The sequence below is a fragment of the Octopus sinensis genome, linkage group LG19 (genome assembly GCF_006345805.1).
Source record: "Octopus sinensis linkage group LG19, ASM634580v1, whole genome shotgun sequence".
In the NCBI taxonomy this organism is placed as follows: Eukaryota; Metazoa; Mollusca; class Cephalopoda; order Octopoda; family Octopodidae; genus Octopus; species Octopus sinensis.
This window is the reverse complement of record NC_043015.1, coordinates 42,298,836-42,321,539: the sequence shown is the minus strand read 5'-3', so window position 1 is coordinate 42,321,539 and position 22,704 is coordinate 42,298,836. Positions and strand designations below refer to the sequence as shown.

General features: G+C 37.4%; 1 protein-coding gene across 3 annotated transcripts in view; it reads left to right on the top strand.

Annotated features, from left to right (window-relative positions):
- The window catches only part of LOC115222118 (U2 snRNP-associated SURP motif-containing protein), a 110,444-nt gene that overhangs the window by 53,490 nt on the left and 34,250 nt on the right, over window positions 1-22,704 (top strand). For 2 of the 3 annotated variants that reach the window (XM_029792247.2, XM_029792246.2), the window contains exons 2-10: window positions 2,651-2,749; window positions 3,382-3,499; window positions 5,187-5,455; window positions 8,932-9,014; window positions 9,640-9,785; window positions 11,622-11,704; window positions 12,612-12,777; window positions 15,036-15,274; window positions 21,530-21,573. In XM_029792247.2, the coding sequence (XP_029648107.1) occupies window positions 2,651-2,749; window positions 3,382-3,499; window positions 5,187-5,455; window positions 8,932-9,014; window positions 9,640-9,785; window positions 11,622-11,704; window positions 12,612-12,777; window positions 15,036-15,274; window positions 21,530-21,573 (1,247 nt within the window). The remainder of the gene's footprint in view (window positions 1-2,650; window positions 2,750-3,381; window positions 3,500-5,186; window positions 5,456-8,931; window positions 9,015-9,639; window positions 9,786-11,621; window positions 11,705-12,611; window positions 12,778-15,035; window positions 15,275-21,529; window positions 21,574-22,704) is intronic. The other variant, XM_036511398.1, reaches the window with a different exon arrangement.

Below are 22,704 nucleotides of genomic sequence, written 5' to 3'. Positions count from 1 at the left end.
ATGTTAGACTTACCAGGTAATAGGGCGAGGTGTGTATGCGGGGGTGATGACGTTAGGGTTAAGGTTCCGGGGAGACTAGTAGTACGGCTCTGCATCAGCAACAATTAATTCAAAGCAGTGTTTGTGGAATGACATGAATTTTGGAATCATCATCAGTGGTAGTGGTGGTGGTGATTGTAGCGGAGGTGATGGTAGTAGTAATGGTAGTGTCAAAGGAGGACATAAATGGAAGGCTGGCTGTGTGTGTCTGTGCGTTTCTGGTTGATTGGTTGGCATTAGGGAAGGATGAATATCCAAGCCATAAAAATCATTGCTCCAATGATTCCTAAGACACTTTCCAAATTTCCAAAGAAATCAATCCTGCTTGTACCAGTATTGAATAATGGATGTTGGTTACATGAAATGGTTTTAGAATGTCTCGGAATATTCTGTATTATGCTACATCCATGTGTATGGGGGGGGGGATGTAGATAGGTTTGGAAAATGTTGACTGGTATGTGTGTCATCATCATCATCGTTTAACGTCCGCTTTCCATGCTAGCATGGGTTGGACGATTTGACTGAGGACTGGCGAACCAGATGGCTGCGCCAGGCTCCAACCTGATCTAGCAGAGTTTCTACAGCTGAATGCCCTTCCTAACGCCAACCACTCCGAGAGTGTAGTGGGTGCTTTTACATGCCACCATGGCAAAATGGATGTTAAAATGATGAAGACATACATGCATATACATCATTATAATTATCGTTTAATATAAGGTAGTGAGCAGCTGGCAGAATCATTAGCAAGCTTGGCAAAATGCTTAGCAGCATTTCATCCGTCTTTACATTCTGAGTTCAAATTCCACCGAGGTCAGCTTTGACTTTCATCCCTTTCCGAGTCAATGAAATAACTACCAGCTGAGCACTGGGTATCGATTACATCAACTGTTCCCTCTCCCTTCAAATTTCAGGCCTTGTCCCCATAGTAGAAAGGATTATCATCATTTGACATCCATGTTCCATGCTGGTATGGGTTTGACAGTTTTGACTGGATCTAAGGGCCATGTTATGCTTTATTAATTACTTTGATGTGGTTTCTCTGACTGGATGACATTCCTTATACCAGTCACTTTACACCATCTACTTTTTTTTTTGTGTGTGTGTGTGCTACCAGCACTAATGAGCTTGCTATACAGCTTCCAAGATTATGAACCCTTAGAAGGTGGGGAAGCTTTAACCCTTTAGTGTTTAAACCGGCCATATCTGGCCTAAATATTCTACATGTTTTATATTCAAACTGGCCAGATCTGGTCTCTCACACCTAACCTACATTGACATTCTAAAAATAAACAATTATATCATTGAAACCTCAAAGCTATAAGATAATGCATGATTAATTCAAAACAATTTGAGTAAAAAAATATTACATTTAACAGAGTAATCTGAATACTGAAGGGTTAAACTAGGAAATGAGGGGGTTTAAAGTATGAGATGATGCCAGAGCAGAACAGATTTCTTGCCATAAAGGAGCTACATGGCTACTTAGATTTTAGAACCAAGGAGAGGGTGTGTGAATGGATGGATGGAGAGGAAAGGAGCCTTGTCACCGCCTAAAATAGTGGTGACGAGGCATCTGTGTGGATGGTAAGTAGAAGTGAATTGGGTTGAAGAACTCTGTGTGTGGTTGGAGATTGCAAAAGTCTATGGGAGAATGAGAAATGAAGAATGTCTCTCTCTCTGTTTTGATTCTAGCCCATCAGGTTCAAATTATCCAGAGCCAGCCTACTTCAACTGTGTTCATAATTAAATTGAAACTTCCATCGTGATTTTTATCTAAGAACATTTCTTTTTCTTGCTAAGTCATATTTCCAGACACCAGTTCTAAGAATATAAATAATTGTTTTAAAATAAACCTGCAATGGGTTTTGTGTGTCTTTTATTAGAAAAATATTGTCGTGAAAGAAATATAGCCACATAAAATGTATACTTGCATTTGTTGTTCAGTTCTAGGGCAGCAGGCCATAACTTAGCTGGGGATTTTTTTCTCCATTCTCCACCTCTCTATTTATTAATATTATTTGTTTCATGTGATTTTTTTTTTTTTGTTTTATATAGGAATATTTTTTACAGTATTTTTTGCACTAACCCTTTTGCATTTAAACCGCCATATCCGACCCAAATATGCCTCCCGTTTTATATTCAAACTGGTCAGATCTAGCCTCTCACACCTACCCTACAATGTCATTCTAAAAATAAGCAATAGCATCATTGAAATCTCAAAACTGAAACAAATACATGATTAATTCAAAACAGTATGAATACAAAAAACTTTATATTTGGCAGAGTAATTCAAACACTCCTTGTTTCTCTCTGTGTTTCTTTTCTGTGTATCTTTCTGTTGAGGAGCGTAGGCTCGAAACGTAAAAGACTTGTTTTATTTATATTCCTGAGCGCCATACTAATACAATTGTTTGTTTGTACTCCACCTGCGTTCGTCTTTTGTTTATTTTCATAAAGCTTCCCGTTATATATACATATATACACATACATACATACATACACACACACACACATACATACATAAACATATTCACGTACATATATGTACATATACATGCACCATAATATTTCTCATTTCTTATATTTTCTTTCTATTTTTATCATATTTCAGGCAATATCAGAAAGCAAGCTAAAGGCTTTCAATATTGGTACTATGAATATTGGTAAGAAAGGATTGTCCAAGAAAGAACAGGAAGAATTAAAGAGAAAGGTTTGTGAAGAAAAGAAAAATGTCTTTCTTTCTGTTTTTTCTTTCTTTCTTCATTTATTTCAAGAGAGATGTTGTATTATAAGAGAAGTCATTCTGACCGTTTACCACAGGTCTTTGAAGTTATAAACAAGAACCACAAACTCTTGTTAGATTCGTTAGTCTGTGGTAGCTTTGTCTGAGGAGACACATCAATGTCAAAACACCAAGTGTCTCAAAGTCTCCTCATGCTAATAGATCGAGTGTTATTATGAACACTCCATTCCTCTGAAAGGAGAAGTTGGTTCTCCAATGACAAAATACAACAGTGATTAGAATCTTCATGCTTGAATCTGCTGAAATCTATTAAGAATAAATATATGTCCTCCTCCTTCTTCTTCTTCTCCTCCCCCTCCTCCTCCTTCTTCTTCACCTTCTTCTTCACCTTCTTCTTCACCTTCTTCTCCTTCTTCACCTTCTTTACCTTATTCTCCTCCTTCTCCTTCTTCTACTTCTCCTCCTTCTTCTTCTCCTCCTTCTCTCCTCCTTCTTCTCCTCCTCCTCCTTCTCCTTCTCCTCCTTCTCCTTCTCCTCCTTCTCCTTCTTCCTCCTCCTCTTTCAAATGGTTGTCTGAAATGTTCCTTCCCAATTTCCAGCAAGATGAAGAAGCAACAGCTCAGGTTTACCAAGAATTTGTTGCATCATTTGAAGACAGCACGAAGCACAATAAAACTTGGATCAAAGGTGGTACAGTTCATCAAGAGAAAAAAGAAGGTAAGTGAGATCTAATCTGGAACCGTGTTTTCAAGATTCACCATCTTAAGGTCACACCTGATGTTTGTCATCTTTTTTTTTTTATCCCTCATATTAGATTGTGCTAGAAATAACAGTTTAAAATTTGCATCTTTTCATGTTTCACCACCCTGAATATGTGGTGTGTGGCTGCGTGGTAAGTAGCTTGCTTGCCAACCACATGGTTCTGGGTTCAAGGCGGCGAGCTGGCAGAAACGTTAGCACGCTGGGCGAAATGCTTAGCGGTATTTCGTCTGCGTTACGTTGTGAGTTCAAATTCCGCCGAGGTCGACTTTGCCTTTCATCCTTTCGGGGTCAATAAATTAAGTACCAGTTACGCACTGGGGTCGATGTAATCGACTTAATACCTATGTCTGTCCTTGTTTGTCCCCTCTGTGTTTAGCCCCTTGTGGGTAATAAAGAAATAGGTTCTGGGTTCAATCCCACTGCATGGAACCTTGGGTAAGTGTCTTCTACTATAGCCTCAGGCTAACCAAAGCCTTGTGAGTGGATTTGGTAGAAAGAAGCCTGTTGTATGTATGTATATGTTTGTGTGTCTGTGTTTATCCCCCTCCTCTCGTCGCTTGACAACCAATGTTGGTGTGCTTATGTTCCTATAACTTAGCGGTTTGGCAAAAGACCCAGATAGAATAAATACTAGGCTTATGAAGAATAAGTCCTGGAGAGCAGTGCACGCCATCAAAGTGATACTGGGGTACAATTATACGAAGCCCAGTATACCCATCATGACTACCTGTCTGATAACGGTACACCAGGCACATTCATCACAACCATATGTGCAATACCTGGTGATCTCATATCAAGATAAACAGTGCATGACCTTGCAGAGACGAATTATTCAACCCCAAAGAATTCCTCTCAATACATGGCTGTTATGCTCCCCCACTACTTCTGCTCGTGGTCAGAGATGCACATATCGTCAGCCACTAAGGGACATGGTCAACTGGTTACGGTCAAACAACTGAGAAGCAAATCTGAGGTATTGAGCAGAATATTTACTGTAGCCCATCTTTTATACCAAGACAAAACAATGTACATGATAACACTTCTAATCAGTTAACCCTTTCGTTACTGTATTTATTTTGAGATGCTCTGTGTTTCTTTCAATTACTTTAAATATAACAAAGAATTTAGTAAAATAACTTAGTTATCATTAAGCTAGTGTTAGGAACGTAAATTGTGACTAAGGTTTGGTGGAAGATTTTAATTCAAAACTTATGAAAACAAGACATTTGTACTCAGAGCCAGAGCCGGTTTCAGCCGGGTTAGTTAAGAAATGGGAGCCACTGTTTAGTATTGCATCTGGGCATTTATTATTATTTGGGGTAGAAAGGCAATCTATCTAGGGAGATAACCTTACAATAAATCACTCGGTCCGTAGTTTAGAAATACTGGGTTGACGTCCAGCGGGAACAGCTTTGTTTCATGGAGGAGGAAAGATCTTCTTTAGTACTTGGCTGTACAATGCTTTCCAATGTGTGTAGTAGTGGCGCGCGCACACATTATTAGCCATTTGAAAAGACTATGAAAGTCTCGACCACGGTCGAACAATGATGATGATGATGATGATTATTATTTTTATTATTATTAATACTATTTAAAAAAAAAAAAATTTTTATCCTTTTTTTTTTTTTCTTTTCAAAAACAGAAAAGGAGAAAGAGTTCAAGCCAGAAAAAGCCAAGGTCTACAAGCCGACATCGAAACTAGCAGAGCTGGCATCTACATTTCCATCAGTGAAAGAAATCAAGAAAGAGAAGAAGGAAGAAGCTGCTCCGACCCCGCCGCCGCCGCCTCCACCGCCCCCTCCCCCGCCACCCGTAACCACCTCAGCCCCTCTGCTGGCATCACCTGAACATCATCCAAAGTCTCATTTTCCAACTGATACTCCAAAATCACAGAAGGAAAGCAGCAAAAGTGTAAGTTGCTTGCTTGCATCGAACGTTCCGTTTTACAGTTTATGGAGTCATTGAGGGACTCCTTTTTTTTTTTTTTGTGGAGGGCTTGTTTTTATATATATATATATATATATGTATATATAGGCGCAGGAGTGGCTGTGTAGTAAGTAGCTTGCTAACCAACCACATGGTTGCGGGTTCAGTCCCACTGCGTGGCATCTTGGGCAAGTGTCTTCTGCTATAGCCTCGGGCCGACCAATGCCTTGTGAGTGGATTTGGTAGACGGAAACTGAAAGAAGCCTGTCGTATATATATATATATGTATGTGTGTTTGTGTGTCTGTGTTTGTCCCCCTAGCATTGCTTGACAGCCGATGCTGGTGTGTTTATGTCCCCGTCACTTAGCGATTCGGCAAAAGAGACCGATAGAATAAGTACTGGGCTTACAAAGAATAAGTCCCAGGGTCAATTTGCTCGACTAAAGGCGGTGCTCCAGCATGGCCGCAGTCAAATGACTGAAACAAGTAAAAAGAGTATATATATATATGTGTGTGTGTGTGTGTATGTATATATATATATAATATATATATATATATATATATATATATATATATATATATATAGTGTGTGTGTGTTGTTTTTTTTCAGTAAAAATGTTCTGATTTTGTCTGTTAGTCCAGTTAGCATTATATCAAATGTTGGAATTATTTAACCATTTTAATAATGCCACCCCATTATAAGGCCGACCCTGGTTCTGTAACATAAGCCCTTCATTCTAAAGTATTTACATTAGAATCAAAACTATCTTAATTTTTACACCCAAACCTTTTAATACCACAAATGCCATCTTAGTAATGCGAAAGTTGTTTTCCTAAACCCCACCCAAATTCTGAATTGTTTTAGAAATTAAATAAAACACATAAGTAATGTATTTCATGAGAAAATATGGTCACAAATGGGTTAAAGGATCATTATCAGGGAAATTAACTCCTAAATGGGGCCTCACATAGATTTTTTGTTACAACCCACTTTTTAAGATTCCTTTTGTGTTATCTTTCATAGGGCTTTCATAGGTTATGAAGTTTAAAAGGGATCTTTTCGGTTTGAACGGCAGTTTTTCTAGTGGTGTCATATGAAATTGTCACCCATAAATATGACCCTAGTATCGATCTATTGCATTTCAATCTGTTTTAGGGTTGGTTAGGAGTGGTGGGAAGGATTTTTTTTTCTTCAGAAATGTAAATAAACCCAATCTGTTTCTTAAACGAGGGACATATTCATACGGCACAGAATGTTTTCACCTCAATAGACGCCATTGATTGGTTGAAATTGCAGAAATTGAAGAAGAAAAACAACAAATATGTTACAAACTATAGAATTTTCTCAATAAAGCCAAGAGAAAAAGATGTTTTATAAAAGTATACGAAGTTTAAAAGTGTTTCGCTACGTGGAAATTATTTTTAAAAACTGCCGTTCAAACCGAAAAGATCCTTTAAAAGCTCTAGGGATGAACTGTTTCAATAATTGGCTTTCAAATTTGGCTGTGTGCATGAGGGGGCACAGCCAGAATGTTCAAATTAATTCTTCGTTTTATGCAAAAACAGCTGTCTTTTATTAACTTTCATGGACTATCTATGTGCACTTGTCAAGAATCTGAAACCTGCAGATCTTCTGTGATCCCTGCTCCATGTTTAGTTGCATCCCACTGTTTAAATGTATTTGGAATGTGCTTTGCAGTTGACCTTTGTCATAGCACATTTCTCCTCGAGAATATCAGTTGCTCCTGTCTATCACTGATATGCCATTGAGTACAAAGGTTGACATTTCTGTGATGACTGTAATTCTCAGTTAGTAGACAGTTGTGAGTGCCTGGCAGTATTTTCAGACGCCAGGTACCCAGTGTGCCAAATAAAGCTCATTGATATGGGTGCCATATAAAAAGCACCCCATTGCACTCAGTAAAGTGGTTGATGTTATAGGAAGGGCATTAATCCGTTGTCTTACTTTATTTTAAATATGGGAGATAACTCTAGACTTGTTTTAGTCTTATTCGATCTCTTCAACAAAGCATAGACAATCCTGTGCTTACCAAAGTTGTGATAAGAGAATCTCCTAGTACTTAATTTAGCATTGGAAATTAGTGATGTTGTGTGTGAGATCCGTAGGTAAGGTGTATAATTTTGCTTGCCTTTGTCTTGTTTTCAGTTTGCCAGGCAAATTGAACAGGGTCCATGCCAAACTTTCAGTCAAGTGTGAGTGAGTCAGTAATGGTAGGAAGAAATAAACAAACTACTAGATGTAAACGAATAAAACGAAAAGGATAGTAATAATAATATAAAGGAAGAAAAATAACAAAGAACAGAATGCTTTTCATTCATTGCATCACATTGAAGATTGAATGTGGAACCAGTAAAAGCAAGGCAAAATGCAGATAAAAAACTGTTTCATGTATATATATATATATATATATATATATATATATGTATACACACACAACAGAATTGAGATCCTAAAACCAAGGTGCCTTGAAAAAGCATTAGTGTGGGTGTTGGTGACATGTAAAAAGCACCCTGTACACTCTGTAGAATGCTTAGTGCTAGGAAGGGCATCCAGCTTTAGAAACCAATTGATGCCAGCATGGAAAACAGACATTAAATGTTGATGATGACGATGATTTTATATATATATATATATAAGAGAGAGATTTATAATAGTATAAAATAAAATTATAATGAAGGGCATTGAGGGTTCTATGCCTGTTTGCTGAAAATAGATGTTAAATCATCGAACCACTTAAAATCATCACTTTTATTAACACACATGTTGAAATCAAGGGAATAGGCTGAGAGAAATTCATAAAATGATTCAGTTATAATTGTATTTTATACTATTATAAATCTCTATATATATAAATTCACCTTAATAGGTCTATTTTATATGCTGGCCACTGATAAAATTTTTTAACGATTTTATCCTTTATTATTGTAATTGTATATCTATCTACTTATATATATGGCACGTTCGTGCCGGTGGCATGTAAAAGCACCCACTCTACTCTCGGAGTGGTTGGCATTAGGAAGGGCATCCAGCTGTAGAAACTGCCAGATCAGATTGGAGCCTGGTGCAGCCATCTGGTTCACCAGACCTCAGTCAAATCGCTCAACTGATGCCAGCATGGAAAGCAGACATTAAACGATGATGATGATGATTCCTGTATTTTCACATAAACCAGTGTCTTTTTCTTTTTTTTTCTTCTTGCAAATAAGACCACCAGTGTTGTATCTTCGAGCCTGAAGGGTTGCTTGGAGACACAAGTCATGACATATAAATTTGTTGTGTGTTTCCACAGCCTGATACTATTAGTAGCTCATATTTAAATACTGTGGATATTAAATGATAATTATCTCCCACTGGATGGACTACTTGTTTTGTTGATCCTACTAAAAATGGAACTCTAAACTATATATTTATTTATTCATTTATTTCTTTGTTTTGCAGCAGCAAAATTATTCCTCCTCAAAGAAGAGAAAAGATGACAAAAAGAAGAGCAATTTGGAACTTTTTAAAGAAGAACTGAAACAGTAAGATCCCTTTTTTTTTCTTTTTTTTAGACAACTTCAATCATTCCTTTATGACAATTCTATTATTTTGTGTACATCTCTTTATTTTTTGTGTTCAAACCTTGCTTGGGTCAACTTTATTTTTACAAAGGCAAGTTGGATGGGGGTAGGATGGGAAGGTGTAACTGAAATAAAATGAAATACTAGGGTGAGCACAAATGCATTCAAGCACAACACACATTAATTTGCAAATGCCCGTGTGTGCGGTTTTGTATGTGGTTTACAAGATTCTTGGTGTCAACTCGCGTGTTGAAACAGATTTTGTTATATCTTGGGAGGATCATTATGCCAATAATAAACACATACACACTGGTTCTGTTTCACTTCTTTTATTACTATTTGTCAATTTGCTGAAGCAGGCCTGGAGTAGAAAGAAAGGGCATGTCGTTTACATATGGCAACAAAGACTTAGACAAATCTAGTTGATTGATTAATTGATTGGACAAATGATTATTCAAGCATTTGATTAGTTAATTGATTAAATGTTAGCGAATTGACTAATAATAATAATAATAAAAGTAAAACAGAACTAGTGCATGTGCTTATTATAATTTTCATATTTTCTAAATTTTTTTCCTTTTTCCAGAATCCAAGAAGAAAGACAAGAAAGACATCGATTAAAAAAGCAGTTTCGGAATAACACAGAAGAAGAACCTGATGAACAACATCCTCCACCCAGATTCGATCTCAGTTTAGAGACAAACACAAATGCCCCCAGCCCTAGAAATTCTGGTAATTATGCATCGTAATCTTGATTCTGTATGTCCGGCATTCGTGCCAGTGGCACGTAAAAAGCACCATTCAAGCGTGATCGTTACCAGCGTCGCCTTACTGGCACTTGTGCCGGTGTGCAGGTGGCACGTAAAAAAAAAAACATTTGGGTGTGGCCATTGCCAGTACCGCCTGACTGGCCCCCGTGCCGGTGGCATGTAAAAAGCACCCACTACACTGTCGGAGTGGTTGGCGTTAGGAAGGGCATCCAGCTGTAGGAATTCTGCCAGATCAAGACTGGAGCCTGGTGCAGCCATCTGGTTCGCCAGTCCTCGGTCAAATTGTCCAACCCATGCCAGCATGGAAAGCAGATGTTAAACGATTATGATGATGATGATGACTACTTTTCCATGCTTGCATGAGTCAGGTGGAAGCCATCGAAGCTGATTTCCTGATGACCAGATGCTCTTCCTGTCATCAACCCTCACTTGCTTCTATGCAAGGTAATATTCCCCCATATCCAAAAGTGCTTCCACAAAAGATTGGAAAGGGAGGGCATCACTTTTATAGCGGTGATGTTTGTTTACAACTATCATGCAATGTCCACACACACATATGTATAGGTGAGAAGCTTGTTTCCCAACCACATGGTTCTGGGTTCAGTCCCATTGTGACACCTTGGGCAAGCGTCTTCTATTCTAGCCCCAGGTTGACCAAAGCCTTGTGAGTGGATTTGATAGATGGAAACTGAGAGAAGTTCATTAAAAAAAAACAAAAAAGCATTCAAGCGAGGTCGTTGCCAGTGCCGCTGGACTGGGTCCTGTGTAGGTGGCACATAAAAAACACCATTTGTGTTTGGCCGTTGCCAGTACCAACAAACTGGCCCTTGTGCCGGTGGCATGTAAAAGCACCCATTACACTCTCGGAGTGGTTGGCGTTAGGAAGGGCATCCAGCTGTAGAAACTCTGCCAGATCAAGATTGGAGTCTGGTTTGCCAGACCTCTGTCAAATCGTCCAACCCATGCTAGCATGGAAAGCGGACGTTAAACGATGATGATATATATATATATATATATATATATATGCACATATATATATATATATATATATATATATATATATATATATATATATATGCACATAACTAGGAGTATATATATATATATGCACATAACTAGGAGTATATATATATATATATGCACATAACTAGGAGTATATATATATATATGCACATACTAGGAGTATATATATATATATATATATATATATATATATATATATATATGCACATATCTAGGAGTGGGAGGTGTGTCCCCCATGCTTGACAATGGTGTTGCTTTGTTTACATCCTTATAACTTTGTGGTTTGGCAAAGGAGACTGATAGAATAAGTACCAGACTTCAAAAAAAAAGTCCTGGGATCAATTTATTTGACTAAAAAAGTCCCCAAGGTGGTGCCCTAGCATGGCCACAATCACCTAACTGAGTACCAGGCTCCAGTCCAGTCTAGTTTGGCTTGGTTTCTACTGCAGGATGCCCTTCCTATGCTTTTTATGTGGCACCAATACCCACCCCAATGCTTTTTACATTGTGTCTTAGTTTTAGGATCTCAATTCTGTTGTGGGTGGGTGGGTGGGTCTTCTTGAGTACAGTAATGCACCCCACACCTCAATCCTTTGTCATCTCCTTCATAAGGCTCACTGTTTTGAGGTCAGACTTCAGTACTTTATCCCATGTGTTTCCAGGTCTCCGTTCTTCTATTAATTCTTTTGGGAACATCCATGTATTAAAAGTTCCTTCTTTTAAACAGCTTCGTATTCACCCCATTCATCATGCCTTGTTTTTTTTTCTATTTTAGGGGAAAACTTCAACCGTTTGGGATCTTATGATACCGGAGACGAATATACAACTAACATTTACGTTGGAAACATTAGTCCAAAGGTAAGGTTTCCTTTTCCCACATCGGCATTTACCATTACTGCACTGGAGAAAATACCTAGCACTATTTCTTTTGGCTCTTTATGTTTTGAGATCAGATGCCACTGAAATTGGCTTTGCCTTTCATCCGTCCAGGGATCAATTAAATTAAAGCACCAGTCAAGAACTTGGGTTGATGTAACCAACTTTCTTTCCCATCAAAATTGCCAGCCCTGTGTTGAAATAAGAAAGAATTATTATTATTATTAAGGCTGCAAGCTGGTAGATTTGTTGCCATGTGGGACAAAATTTTCAGCCATATTTCTTCCAGCTCTTTATAGTTTGAGTTACCCTCATCTCCTGAAATTGCTAGCCTTCTGCCAAAATTTGAAACTATTATTATGATTATTATTGTTGGTGCCTGCCCTTACTTATGGTCATGAATCTTGGACAATGACTGAAAGATTATAATAACGAATACAAGCAATTGAGATTGGGTTGTGTCGAAGAGTCTTTGGAATAATGTCTGCTTTAAATGCTAAAGGTTTAACCTTTTAGTATTTAAACCGGCCATATCCGGCCAAAATAGCTAATCTGTTTTATGTTCAAACTGACCAGATCCAGGCCCTCACACCTACCCTACAATGTTATTCTACATTAAGTAATTACACCATCAAGATCTTGAAGATATGAGATAATGCATGATTAATTCAAATCAATGGGAATCAATAGGCATTATGTTTGATAGGATAATCTGAACACTAAAGGGTTACATGCTAAAGGTTTAAAGGGGGAAAAAAATAACACATTCTTCATGATATTGGTCAATTTGCGTTTGTTATCGGTGAAGAACTGGTGAGTTAATTATTATCTAATTACTCTAAATAATTGCATTGTATTCATTGTTGCTATATATTCTTTCTGTTCCCAGATGACTGAATTACAGCTGTGTGAGGTCTTTGGGCGTTACGGTCCATTAGCCAGCGTGAAAATAATGTGGCCAAGGACAGATGAAGAACGAAATCGGGGGCGAAACTGTGGTTTTGTTGCTTTCATGAATCGGAAGGATGGTGAAAGAGCTATGAATGCATTGAAAGGTCTCTAGAAACGACCCTTTCTTTCTTTTGAAATTTTTTGTTTTTGATATTCAATATTATTCAGTATTTATGTTGATTTGTGTGTATCAACCTTACTTTCTCTTCTTGTCTTCCTTCTGTCCATTCTGTGTGTGTGTCCCTACAAACTTGGCACCATGTGCTTTTTAGGTCCATTGTAATGTATGACACCTTGGGCAAATGTACTCAACTACTTCTGCTGTATCACCCAGATCCTGGGTTATTGCCTGGGGCTATGACAGAAGAAGCTTGCCTACCAGATCCACTTATAAGTTGGCTTGGTAGTCCGAAATGCTGTGGAACCTCATCATTTTGTGTGTGTGTGTGCATGTGCGCATATCCGTGTGTGTGTACTTTGTTTAATTTTACATGCCAGTGGCACGTAAAAAGCACCCACTACACTCTCGGAGCGGTTGGCATTAGGAAGGGCATCCCGCTGTAGAAACTCTGCCAAATCAAGATTGGAGCCTGGTGCAGCCATCTGGTTTGCCAGCCCTCAGTCAAAATCGTCCAACCCATGCCAGCATGGAAAGCGGACGTTAAATGATGATGATGATGATGATGATTGGCACCTTTTGGGGGACAGGGTTATTACAGAGGGGGCCCAACTGTAGAAATCATGTCGAAGCAGACACTGGAGCATGATGTAGTCCTTGGATCCACTGGATTCTGTCAGATCATTCCTACCTCTGCCAGCATGGAACATGTATGTTAAATGATGATAATCTCTTACAAAAATTTAAAGAAAAAGGACAAAAACACCCTGCAACAACAAATTGGTTTCAATGAATGAAGATTGATAGAATAAAAATATTTTTCTTCTAAAGCAGTTCAAAGTAGGCAACAGGCAAGCCATCTGGTTCCAAAATACTGCCTTGGTATGTTTCATCCAATCCATTTCGGCATGGAAAGGTGGAGATAGAAATTATGTTAATGATGATGATGGTGATGATGCAAAGACACACACATATACACACGTGTATGTATCTAGTCTTCAGATGTTTTGTCAGAAGTGGTCCAGATAAATGTCTTGACCATTAGCATAACCTGTTGTATAAATGTGTATCTGTGTGTGTATGTATCACTAATGTATTTTTGTCCCAGGTTGACTCACTCATGTCTAACTCACTAGCACTTCCTGGTATGTATGTGTGTATGCGTGCGCTCATGTATACAGTGGCTGCAGCATGGCCAAATAGTTAAGGAGGTTACTTTGCAATCTCTAGTGCCTGTGTTTTATTCCAATGTGTGGAATCTTGAGCAAGTATCTTTTTACCATCGCTTCAGTGCAGCCCATCCCTTTTGAGTGAAGTTAAGGAGAAGGAAACTGTACAGGAAGCCGTACAAATTCAAATGTCTATCCTTGCCATGGAGCAGTGTTTCTGAACCATTTTTTGCCTATTGATCCCTTTGATTCCTATTTTATTCTACAGGATTTCCATAACCATGTTTAAAAAAAAAAAATATTGTATATTTATAATTTTTTATTATGTGCCCTTTTCAAGCCTAGCCAGGGTCATGGGCCCAGTTTCCCTGTTTCTAGGGCGTATGTGCCCCCCGCCCCAGTTGGACAGGACGCCAGTCCATCGCAGTGTTACTTGAGAAACAGGAAGAAAGAGTGAGAGAAAGTTGGGGCGAAAGAGTACAACAGGGGTTGTCACCACCCCCTGCCGGAGCCTCGTGGAGCTTTTAGGTGTTTTCGTTCAATAAACACACACAACGCCTGGTCTGGGAATCAAAACCGTGATCCTCCGACCGCGAGTCAGCTGCCCTAACCACTGCGCCATTGGGCCTCCACAAATATTTATAATTAAATATCATTAATTAAAAATATTGTCAAAATATTTTGTGTATTGTAGAAGTATAACCGATTTGTTACATGTAACTTAGAAGTTAGGCAAAAGAGACCGATAGAATAAGTACTAGGCTTGCAAAGAATAAGTCCCAGGGTTGATTTGCTCGACTAAAGGTGGTGCTCCAGCATGGCCGCAGTCAAATGACTGAAACAAGTAAAAGAGTAAAGAGAGTAACTTTTAACAACAAAATCTTTTGTGAACCCTAAAGGGCCACATGAGCCCTGGTTGAGAACCACTGCCATAGACTGTGTCACACCCTAAAAGATTATATTATGGGTACACATATTTATTGGATACTCAGCCCCTGCTAGTCTAGTTGTAGTTCCCTGAGTAGGCAACACCTCCATTTCCTTTATATATCTATCGTCCTTTATTGTATTTCAGGAAAGGCAATCATGGGCTTTGAAATGAAACCTGGCTGGGGTAAAGCTGTACCAATTCCACCATATCCTGTGTATATACCACCTGCCCTCATGGAAATGACTTTACCACCACCACCTTCCGGTTTACCTTTCAATGCACAGATGTCCCGGCGGAGTCGCGCCGACAAACTCTACGGGAATGTCCCTCCACCTGGCTTGGACGGGAGCCGCTCTGGTGATCAGAAAGAAGACATGGAGAAGGTGAAGAGAATTTTTAGTAACTCCTTATTTTGTCTGTCGTCTTTTTCTCAATTTGTATGTATGTTTAGCAAAGTCTGTGTGCATGGAGTGGCCGTGTGGTAAGTAGCTTGCTAACCAACCACATGGTTCCGGGTTCAGTCCCACTGCGTGGCATCTTGGGCAAGTGTCTTCTGCTATAGCCCCAGGCTGACCAATGCCTTGTGAGTGAATTTGGTAGACGGAAACTGAAAGAAGCCTGTCGTATATATGTATATGTATGTGTTTGTGTGTCTGTGTTTGTTCCCCTAGCATTGCTTGACAACCAATGCTGGTGTGTTTACGTCCCCGTCACTTAGCGGTTCGGCAAAAGAGACCGATAGAATAAGTACTGGGCTTACAAAGAATAAGTCCCGGGGTCGATTTGCTCGACTAAAGGCGGTGCTCCAGCATGGCCGCAGTCAAATGACTGAAACAAGTAAAAGAGTAAAAAAAGAGAGTGTATATTTACAAATATATATACACACACATACGTTTCTGTTTTGGTTTGTCTGTTTCTGTTATATGTACTTCCTATTTTTCCTGTATTTCTCTCCCTTTGTTTCTATATTTAGTTTGCTGTTCTTAATTATAGAGATATATCCTATGAATTTATATTTTCTACCTTGTGTGTTTTCTCTGGTACCTCATCTCTACCATCCTTTATCTGCTTCCCAGCTACTCGCATGTACCCTTAGATGATATAATGCAGGGTAGTCACCTGTCTCCTCTATAACCCTGCAACAGACTGAAGTCCTGTTCACCTGTTCATTGGAGGTGTAGTTATTGCATTCACAGTTGCTTATTCACCATGGAAACCAGAATAAACTCTAGCCTAATGAATCTGTACAGTTGTGACAGACCCTAAGGCCTAAAACAGGGCTAACTGTTATTGAATACACTCCGTTAGCCCTACTAGAAGAGACTGTGTGTGTGTATATACAAATACACACACACAGAGGCACACAAACACACACATGGCCCATGGCACTGATACATATGTTGATTAAACAAATTATTAGTTTTGGCTGCTATATCTCCCTGGACCTATGAGTTTTGCTGTGGGATCAGGCTATCCTAAATTTCTACTACATAAAAAAAAATACGAACCCCTATTTTTCAGACCACAGAGAATTTTCTTGGCTGAAAGTGATTCAGAGGCAATATTTAAAACAAATCAGTCACAAAATCTGTAAACATTTGAATTTTCAGAAAAATAGAATTGACCTTGATTCCACCCCTGCCCACCACTCGCTGCATTGCCCTCTGTCCCTCTGCTGCTCCTTTGAAATTACTTAATCACTCACCTTGTCCAATTCCTTGTATCACTTATTTTCGCTTTCCTGTAACTTGAGGGTATGCCCTGACACATCATCACCATCTTCTTTCTTTTCCAACAGGAGTAAACCCTGTGTGGCCCCTGTACCTGTCCCTCTCATCACCTTTCATAAAACCACCTCTCTCAGTACTACATCTCCTCAGTCAAGAGGGTCTTGTACTTGCCAGTTACTTGGTGACCTCACCAGTGCTGGTGCCATATAAAAAGCACCCAGTATGTTCTGTAACATAGTTGGAATTAACAAGGGCATCCAACCATAGAAATCGTGTCAAAGGTGTAGTCCTTTGGTTCACCAGCTCCTCTTGAGCTGTCCAACCCATGCCAGCATGCAAAGTGGAAGTTAAATGATGATGATGTAAAACAAATTTTAAACCCCATGATAGAAATTTTTAAAAATATATTTTGTGTCTGTGTGATTATTAACAGGAATTTTTTCTTGTCCTTTCTTTTTTACTTCAAGTCATTAATTTGTGAAGATAAGGTGTTTAGGGGATGGATATGAAAAATTAGGCCCTTAGTATTTAAAGTGGCCATATCTAGCCCAAATATTTTTCCTTGTTTTATATTCAAATCGACCAGATTAGGCCTCTCGTGCTTACCCTACAATATCATTCTGAAAATAAACAGGCACATCATTGAAATCTCGAAGCTACAAGATAATGGGTGGTTAATTTAAAACAATGTGAATAAAGAGATTAAAGAAGGTTTAATTTGGAAGGTTGGATGTCACTGTAGTAGGGGTAGGAGAGGTGAGATTGGGAGAAGAACAATGACAGCTGGACTGGACAGACGTAGAAATGTCTGAATTTGTTGGAATTTCAAAATTATTGAATTGCTGATGTTTCTTAATTGAACACAGTTAAAGAATTTATGTGTTATGTAGATATTTGTTTTGTCTAATATTAGTTTTCTTTGAGGACGAAAACTTCGATTTTTTTTTTCTTTGAATTCAGTTTGATAAGAGAAAATTTAACTCAAAACTCAGTCTAAAAAGAATTGAAGAAAATTTTTTGTTTTAATATATAATATTGATTTTAATTTTGATATTTAAATTTTCACATCTTAATTTTGTTTTTTATTCATATGACTGGGGGTGGGGTGGGGGTTACAAAAATTTAGAAGGCATTAATTTAAAGAAACAGAAAATAAAAATGAATATAATAATTTTGAAAAAAATTTTTTTAGTACAATAACAATTAAAAAATATATTTTGTGTCTGTCTGATTATTAACAGGAATTTTTTCTTGTCCTTTCTTTTTCCTTCAAGTCATTAATTTGTGAAGATAAGAGTGAAATGCTTAGGTGTGTAGATAAGGTGTTTGGGGAATGGTTATGAAAAGTTAGTCCCTTAGTATTTAAACTGGCCATATCTAGCTCAAATATTTTACCTTGTTTTATAGTCAAACCGGCCAGATTGGGCCTCTCCTGCTTACCCTACAGTATCATTCTGAAAATAAACAGGCACCTCATTGAAATCTCGAAGCTACAAGATAATGGGGGATTAATTTAAAACAATGTGAATAAAAAGAGATTTAAAAAGGTTTGATTTGGATGTCACTGTAGTAGGGGGTAGGAGAGGTGAGATTGAGAGAAGAACAATAACAGCTGGACTGGGCAGACGTAGAAATGTCTAAATTTGTTGGAATTTCAAACCTATTGACTTGCTGATGTTTCTCAATTGAACACAGTTCAAGAATTTATGTGTTATGTAGATATTCGTTTTGTCTAATGTTAGTCTTCTTTGAGGATGAAAACTTCGATTTTTTTCTTCTTTTCTTTGTAATTCCTTGAATTCAGTTTGATAAGAGAAAATTTAGCTCAAAACTCAGTCAAAAAAGAACTGAAGAAAACTTTTTGTTTAAATATATAATTTTGATATTTAAATTTTCACATCTTAATTTTGTTTTTTATTCATATGACTGGGGGTGGGGTGGGGGTTACAAAAATTTAGAAGGCATTAATTTAAAGAAACAGAAAATAAAAATGAATATAATAATTTTGAAAAAAATTTTGTTAGTACAATAACAATTAAAAAATATATTTTTGTATTTTTTTTTTTTCTACTTTATCAATTTTGAATCTCTCAAGTCTATTTCATATATATAAAAAAAATATCGGAAATTCGTTTTACATGAAATTCAAATCAAAATTTCGATTCCTTGTTACTTAATTTCCCAGAATTCAGTCTTGGCAGGATTGACTTTGTTTTTCTCCCCTTCTCTCTCTCTCTCTCTCTCTCTATACTGAAATGGACAAAAAATAAATAAATAAAAACTAAAGAAATCAGTTATCATAGAAAAAAATCTAGAATGTTAAATATAAAAATAAAATTTCACATAAACATACAAAAAACAAATATTTGTAATAACTAAGTTAAATCTACTGGGCTACACAGTTCTGTTCTTCCATCATGTTATTTATTGATTCTTCCGGAATAATTCCCAACAGATCTGTGTGTGCGTGTGTGTGTGTGTGTGTGTTTGAGAAAGAGTTGGGGGCGGATGTTTAGATGTGATAATTGAGTTTGGTGTGATACGAGCTTCAGTTTATTGAAAATCTTTACTGATTACGTAGTGATGAGCGTGTGTGTGTGTGTGTGTGTGTGTGTGTGTGTAAGATTCTGAGGGAGATGGAGAAATAGTTTGGAAACTGATTTAGAAAAACGGTTAGAAATTGAGTTTTTGTTTTCTTCTGTCAATCAATAGAAACTGAACAGAAAATTTTGTCATTCACTCAATTTTTTATTCATTTGTGTGTGTGTTTTGGAATATGTTGAGTTTTTTTTTTGTTTGTTTTAGTATGTTAGTATGTTAGTATTTAGTATTGCATTTTTCTAATGTATGCATGTATTAAAAGACATTGATATATATATATATATATATATGTGCAGACACCACCTAGTGTAAAAGAAGTGTGTGTATATACATATATATATGAAGCACATAGTTAATTTTGTATATTTGCATCTATTCATATATATATATATATATATATATGTATATACGGAGATGTACTTGCATAGCAAGTGACCTGATCTGAGATCGTGTGCTGGAACGAAAACAATTGCAGCGTGGAAGGTGTTTATAAGCCATTTAAGAAACACACAAAAAATTTAAATGTTGAAGTGAATCTAACGGTTTTTGTGTGTTTCTTAAATGGCTTATAAACACCTTCCACACTGCAATTATTTATATATGTATATATATATATATAACAGTTATACAGAGGATATGATTTGTCTTTTGTCCCCCCCCAGAATCCAAAAATTAAGTACTTTTAGTGTGCAAGAAAAGAAACGACTGTGTGCATATATACTGTAATTTATTGAGTGTACATTTACACACACACAACAACAACGTGCTAATTCTAGGCTTCGTTCAGTTTCCTTTCTATTATTTATCACGCACAACCAACATTTATAAAACTCCCTCTCTCTCTCTCTCTCTGTCAGTATTTTATAAAACTATATCGTAATAGCATTTACAATATGGGTTTGAAGCTTGTATTTTTTCATTTTTAATTTTGCAATTCAAATTGTTTCTCAGTAAGATTTTCTTTCCGATGAATTTCTTTCTTTCTTTTTATATTTTTTGGAGCAGTGGATCTTGAAGCAAATAAAGCTATAAATTATAGCATGTAAATATTGGCTTGAAAAAACTCTTTTTGGATAGAAAAAGTCAGAGACTGCCTGTTGGACTTGCACTCACATCTGTAAACAAGAGAACATTGTGTTTACAGGGGATAGGGGTTTCAGTCCCTGGGGCAGCCTTTGGTTTATCATATCCAAAGGTTTTTTTAAAACCTACTATTTAAACACTATAATTTATAGCCTTATCTCAGTGGTTCTCTTACCACTGGACCCCTTTCGAATGCTATTTTACTCTGGTGGACCCCTATTGCCATTTGATATTTAAAGACTAGTTCTGTAGACATCATCATCATCATCATCATTGTTTAATGTCCGTTTTTCATGCTGGCATGGGTTGGATGGTTTGACTGTGGGCTGGCAAGCCAGAAGGCTGCTCCAGGTTCCAATCCAATCTGGCAATGTTTCTACAGCTGGATGCCCTTCCTAATGCCAACCACTCCGAGCATGTAGTGGATGCTTTTTATGTGCCACCAGCACAGGAGCCAGTCAGGCGGGCCTGGCATCGATCACATTTGGATAGTGCTTTTTATGTGTCACTGGCACAGGAGGCACTGGCATCGGCTACGTTCGGATGGCGCTTTTTACATGCCACTGGCACGGGAGAAAAACACTTCTTTTAAAATTTCTATTTTGTTTTTCACACATCCACTTGTGTGTTCTCTCAGAAAGAGTTATTGAAAACTTATACGTGTTTCAGTATCTAGGAACCTGTATAAAACTTTAGGGAAAGAAACTGAGTTGTTTCTTTGTAATAAATACAATTAAATACAAAGAAGCAAAGTTTCTTCATGAACCCTTAAAATATTACTGTGGATTCCCTATTTACTATTTTGCTTATGTGGACCCCCTAAAAATCTTATATGGCCCTCCAGGTATCACATGAACCCTGGTTATGAAACACTGTTTTATGTGCTTCAAGATACACCGTTCCAAAAAAGAATTATTTCATGTCCTCTCAATGTTTATGAATTCTTTTGGTAAATATTTTTTTCTGTTGATAAATTGATGAGGAGGAAATAAAAAGATTTAAAAATAATTTACTTAACGGACTAAGTAAATTGCAAAATCACTGAAATTGTGCACATAAACTAAACCAAGACAATTTTCAGACCCTTGTATATGTATGTATGTATGGATGTCTATTTAATGTTGATGTTTGTATGTTTTATACATGTAAACGAAAAAGAAAAGAAATGAGCTGTTTTCTTATAACATTGTAACTAATTTGCTTTTTCCAAATGCATCTCTTCAGACTTTAGCCAATGCTGTTGTGAAAGTGGTTATCCCCACAGAAAGGTATACATTTTTTAGTCTTTTTCTAGTCGTAGTTGAAAGAAATACGGTAAATTTCCTTTTTGTTGTTTTTTTTTTAAACTTAATATACATATATATATTTTTTCTTTTATATTTGAGCAAAAACAAAAGACGAAAAAAAAATGACAGAAAAAAATAAAAATGAAATTTTAAAAAATTATTATTGAAATGTTTGTCTATAACTGAATAGGTACTTGTTGAATTTTGACACAAAATCTAAACAATGCAAGGATCTTAAGTATATATCTGAAACAATAAAATTAAACATGGAATCATATGTATAACAACAACAGTTTATAACTTAGGTACAAGGCTTAACAATATTAACAACAAAGAGGAGAAATTTTCTTTTTCTTTTTTTTTAATAATAAATCACTTTAATCTTTACCCTCCAGCCATCCTTTTTATACACAAAATCAAAAGTTTTTATAGATGACTTGAAACAAGCACACAAAGTTGTGTCTGAGTGTGATAACTTCTTTTGAAGTGTTTGCTCAATGTGGCTAACTCCAGTACATTAAATTGTTGTATAGCTGGCTGAGTACTCCACATATATTTTTAACTGGCTTCCGTGCCAGTGGCACTTAAAGGGCATCATTCGAGTGTGATCGTTGCCAGAGCAGCCAACTGGCTTCCATGCCAGTGGCACATAAAAGGGCACCATTCGAGTGTGATCGTTACCAACGTCGCCTTACTGGCACCTGTGCTGGTGGTATGTGTAAAAGGATTTGAGCGAGGTCGTTGCCAGTACCACCTGACTGGCCCCTGTGCCAGTGGCACATAAAAAGCATCCACTACACTCTCGGAGTGGTTGGCGTTAGGAAGGGCATGCAGCTGAAGAAACTCTCCCAAATCAAGATTGGAGCCTGGTGCAGCCATCTGGTTCGCCAGCCCTCAGTCAAAATCCTCCAACCCATGCTAGCATGGGAAGTGGACGTTAAACGATTATGATGATGATGTAATCATCAGGTTTAACTACATGGCACAGTCAGTATGTCATTTGAAATGCAAATGCAGTTCATCTTATATGTATGCTTCGCAACCATATGGTTTTAGGTACAGTCTTGCTGTATGGTGCCTTGAGCAAGTGTCTTCTACTGTAGACTCAGGCCA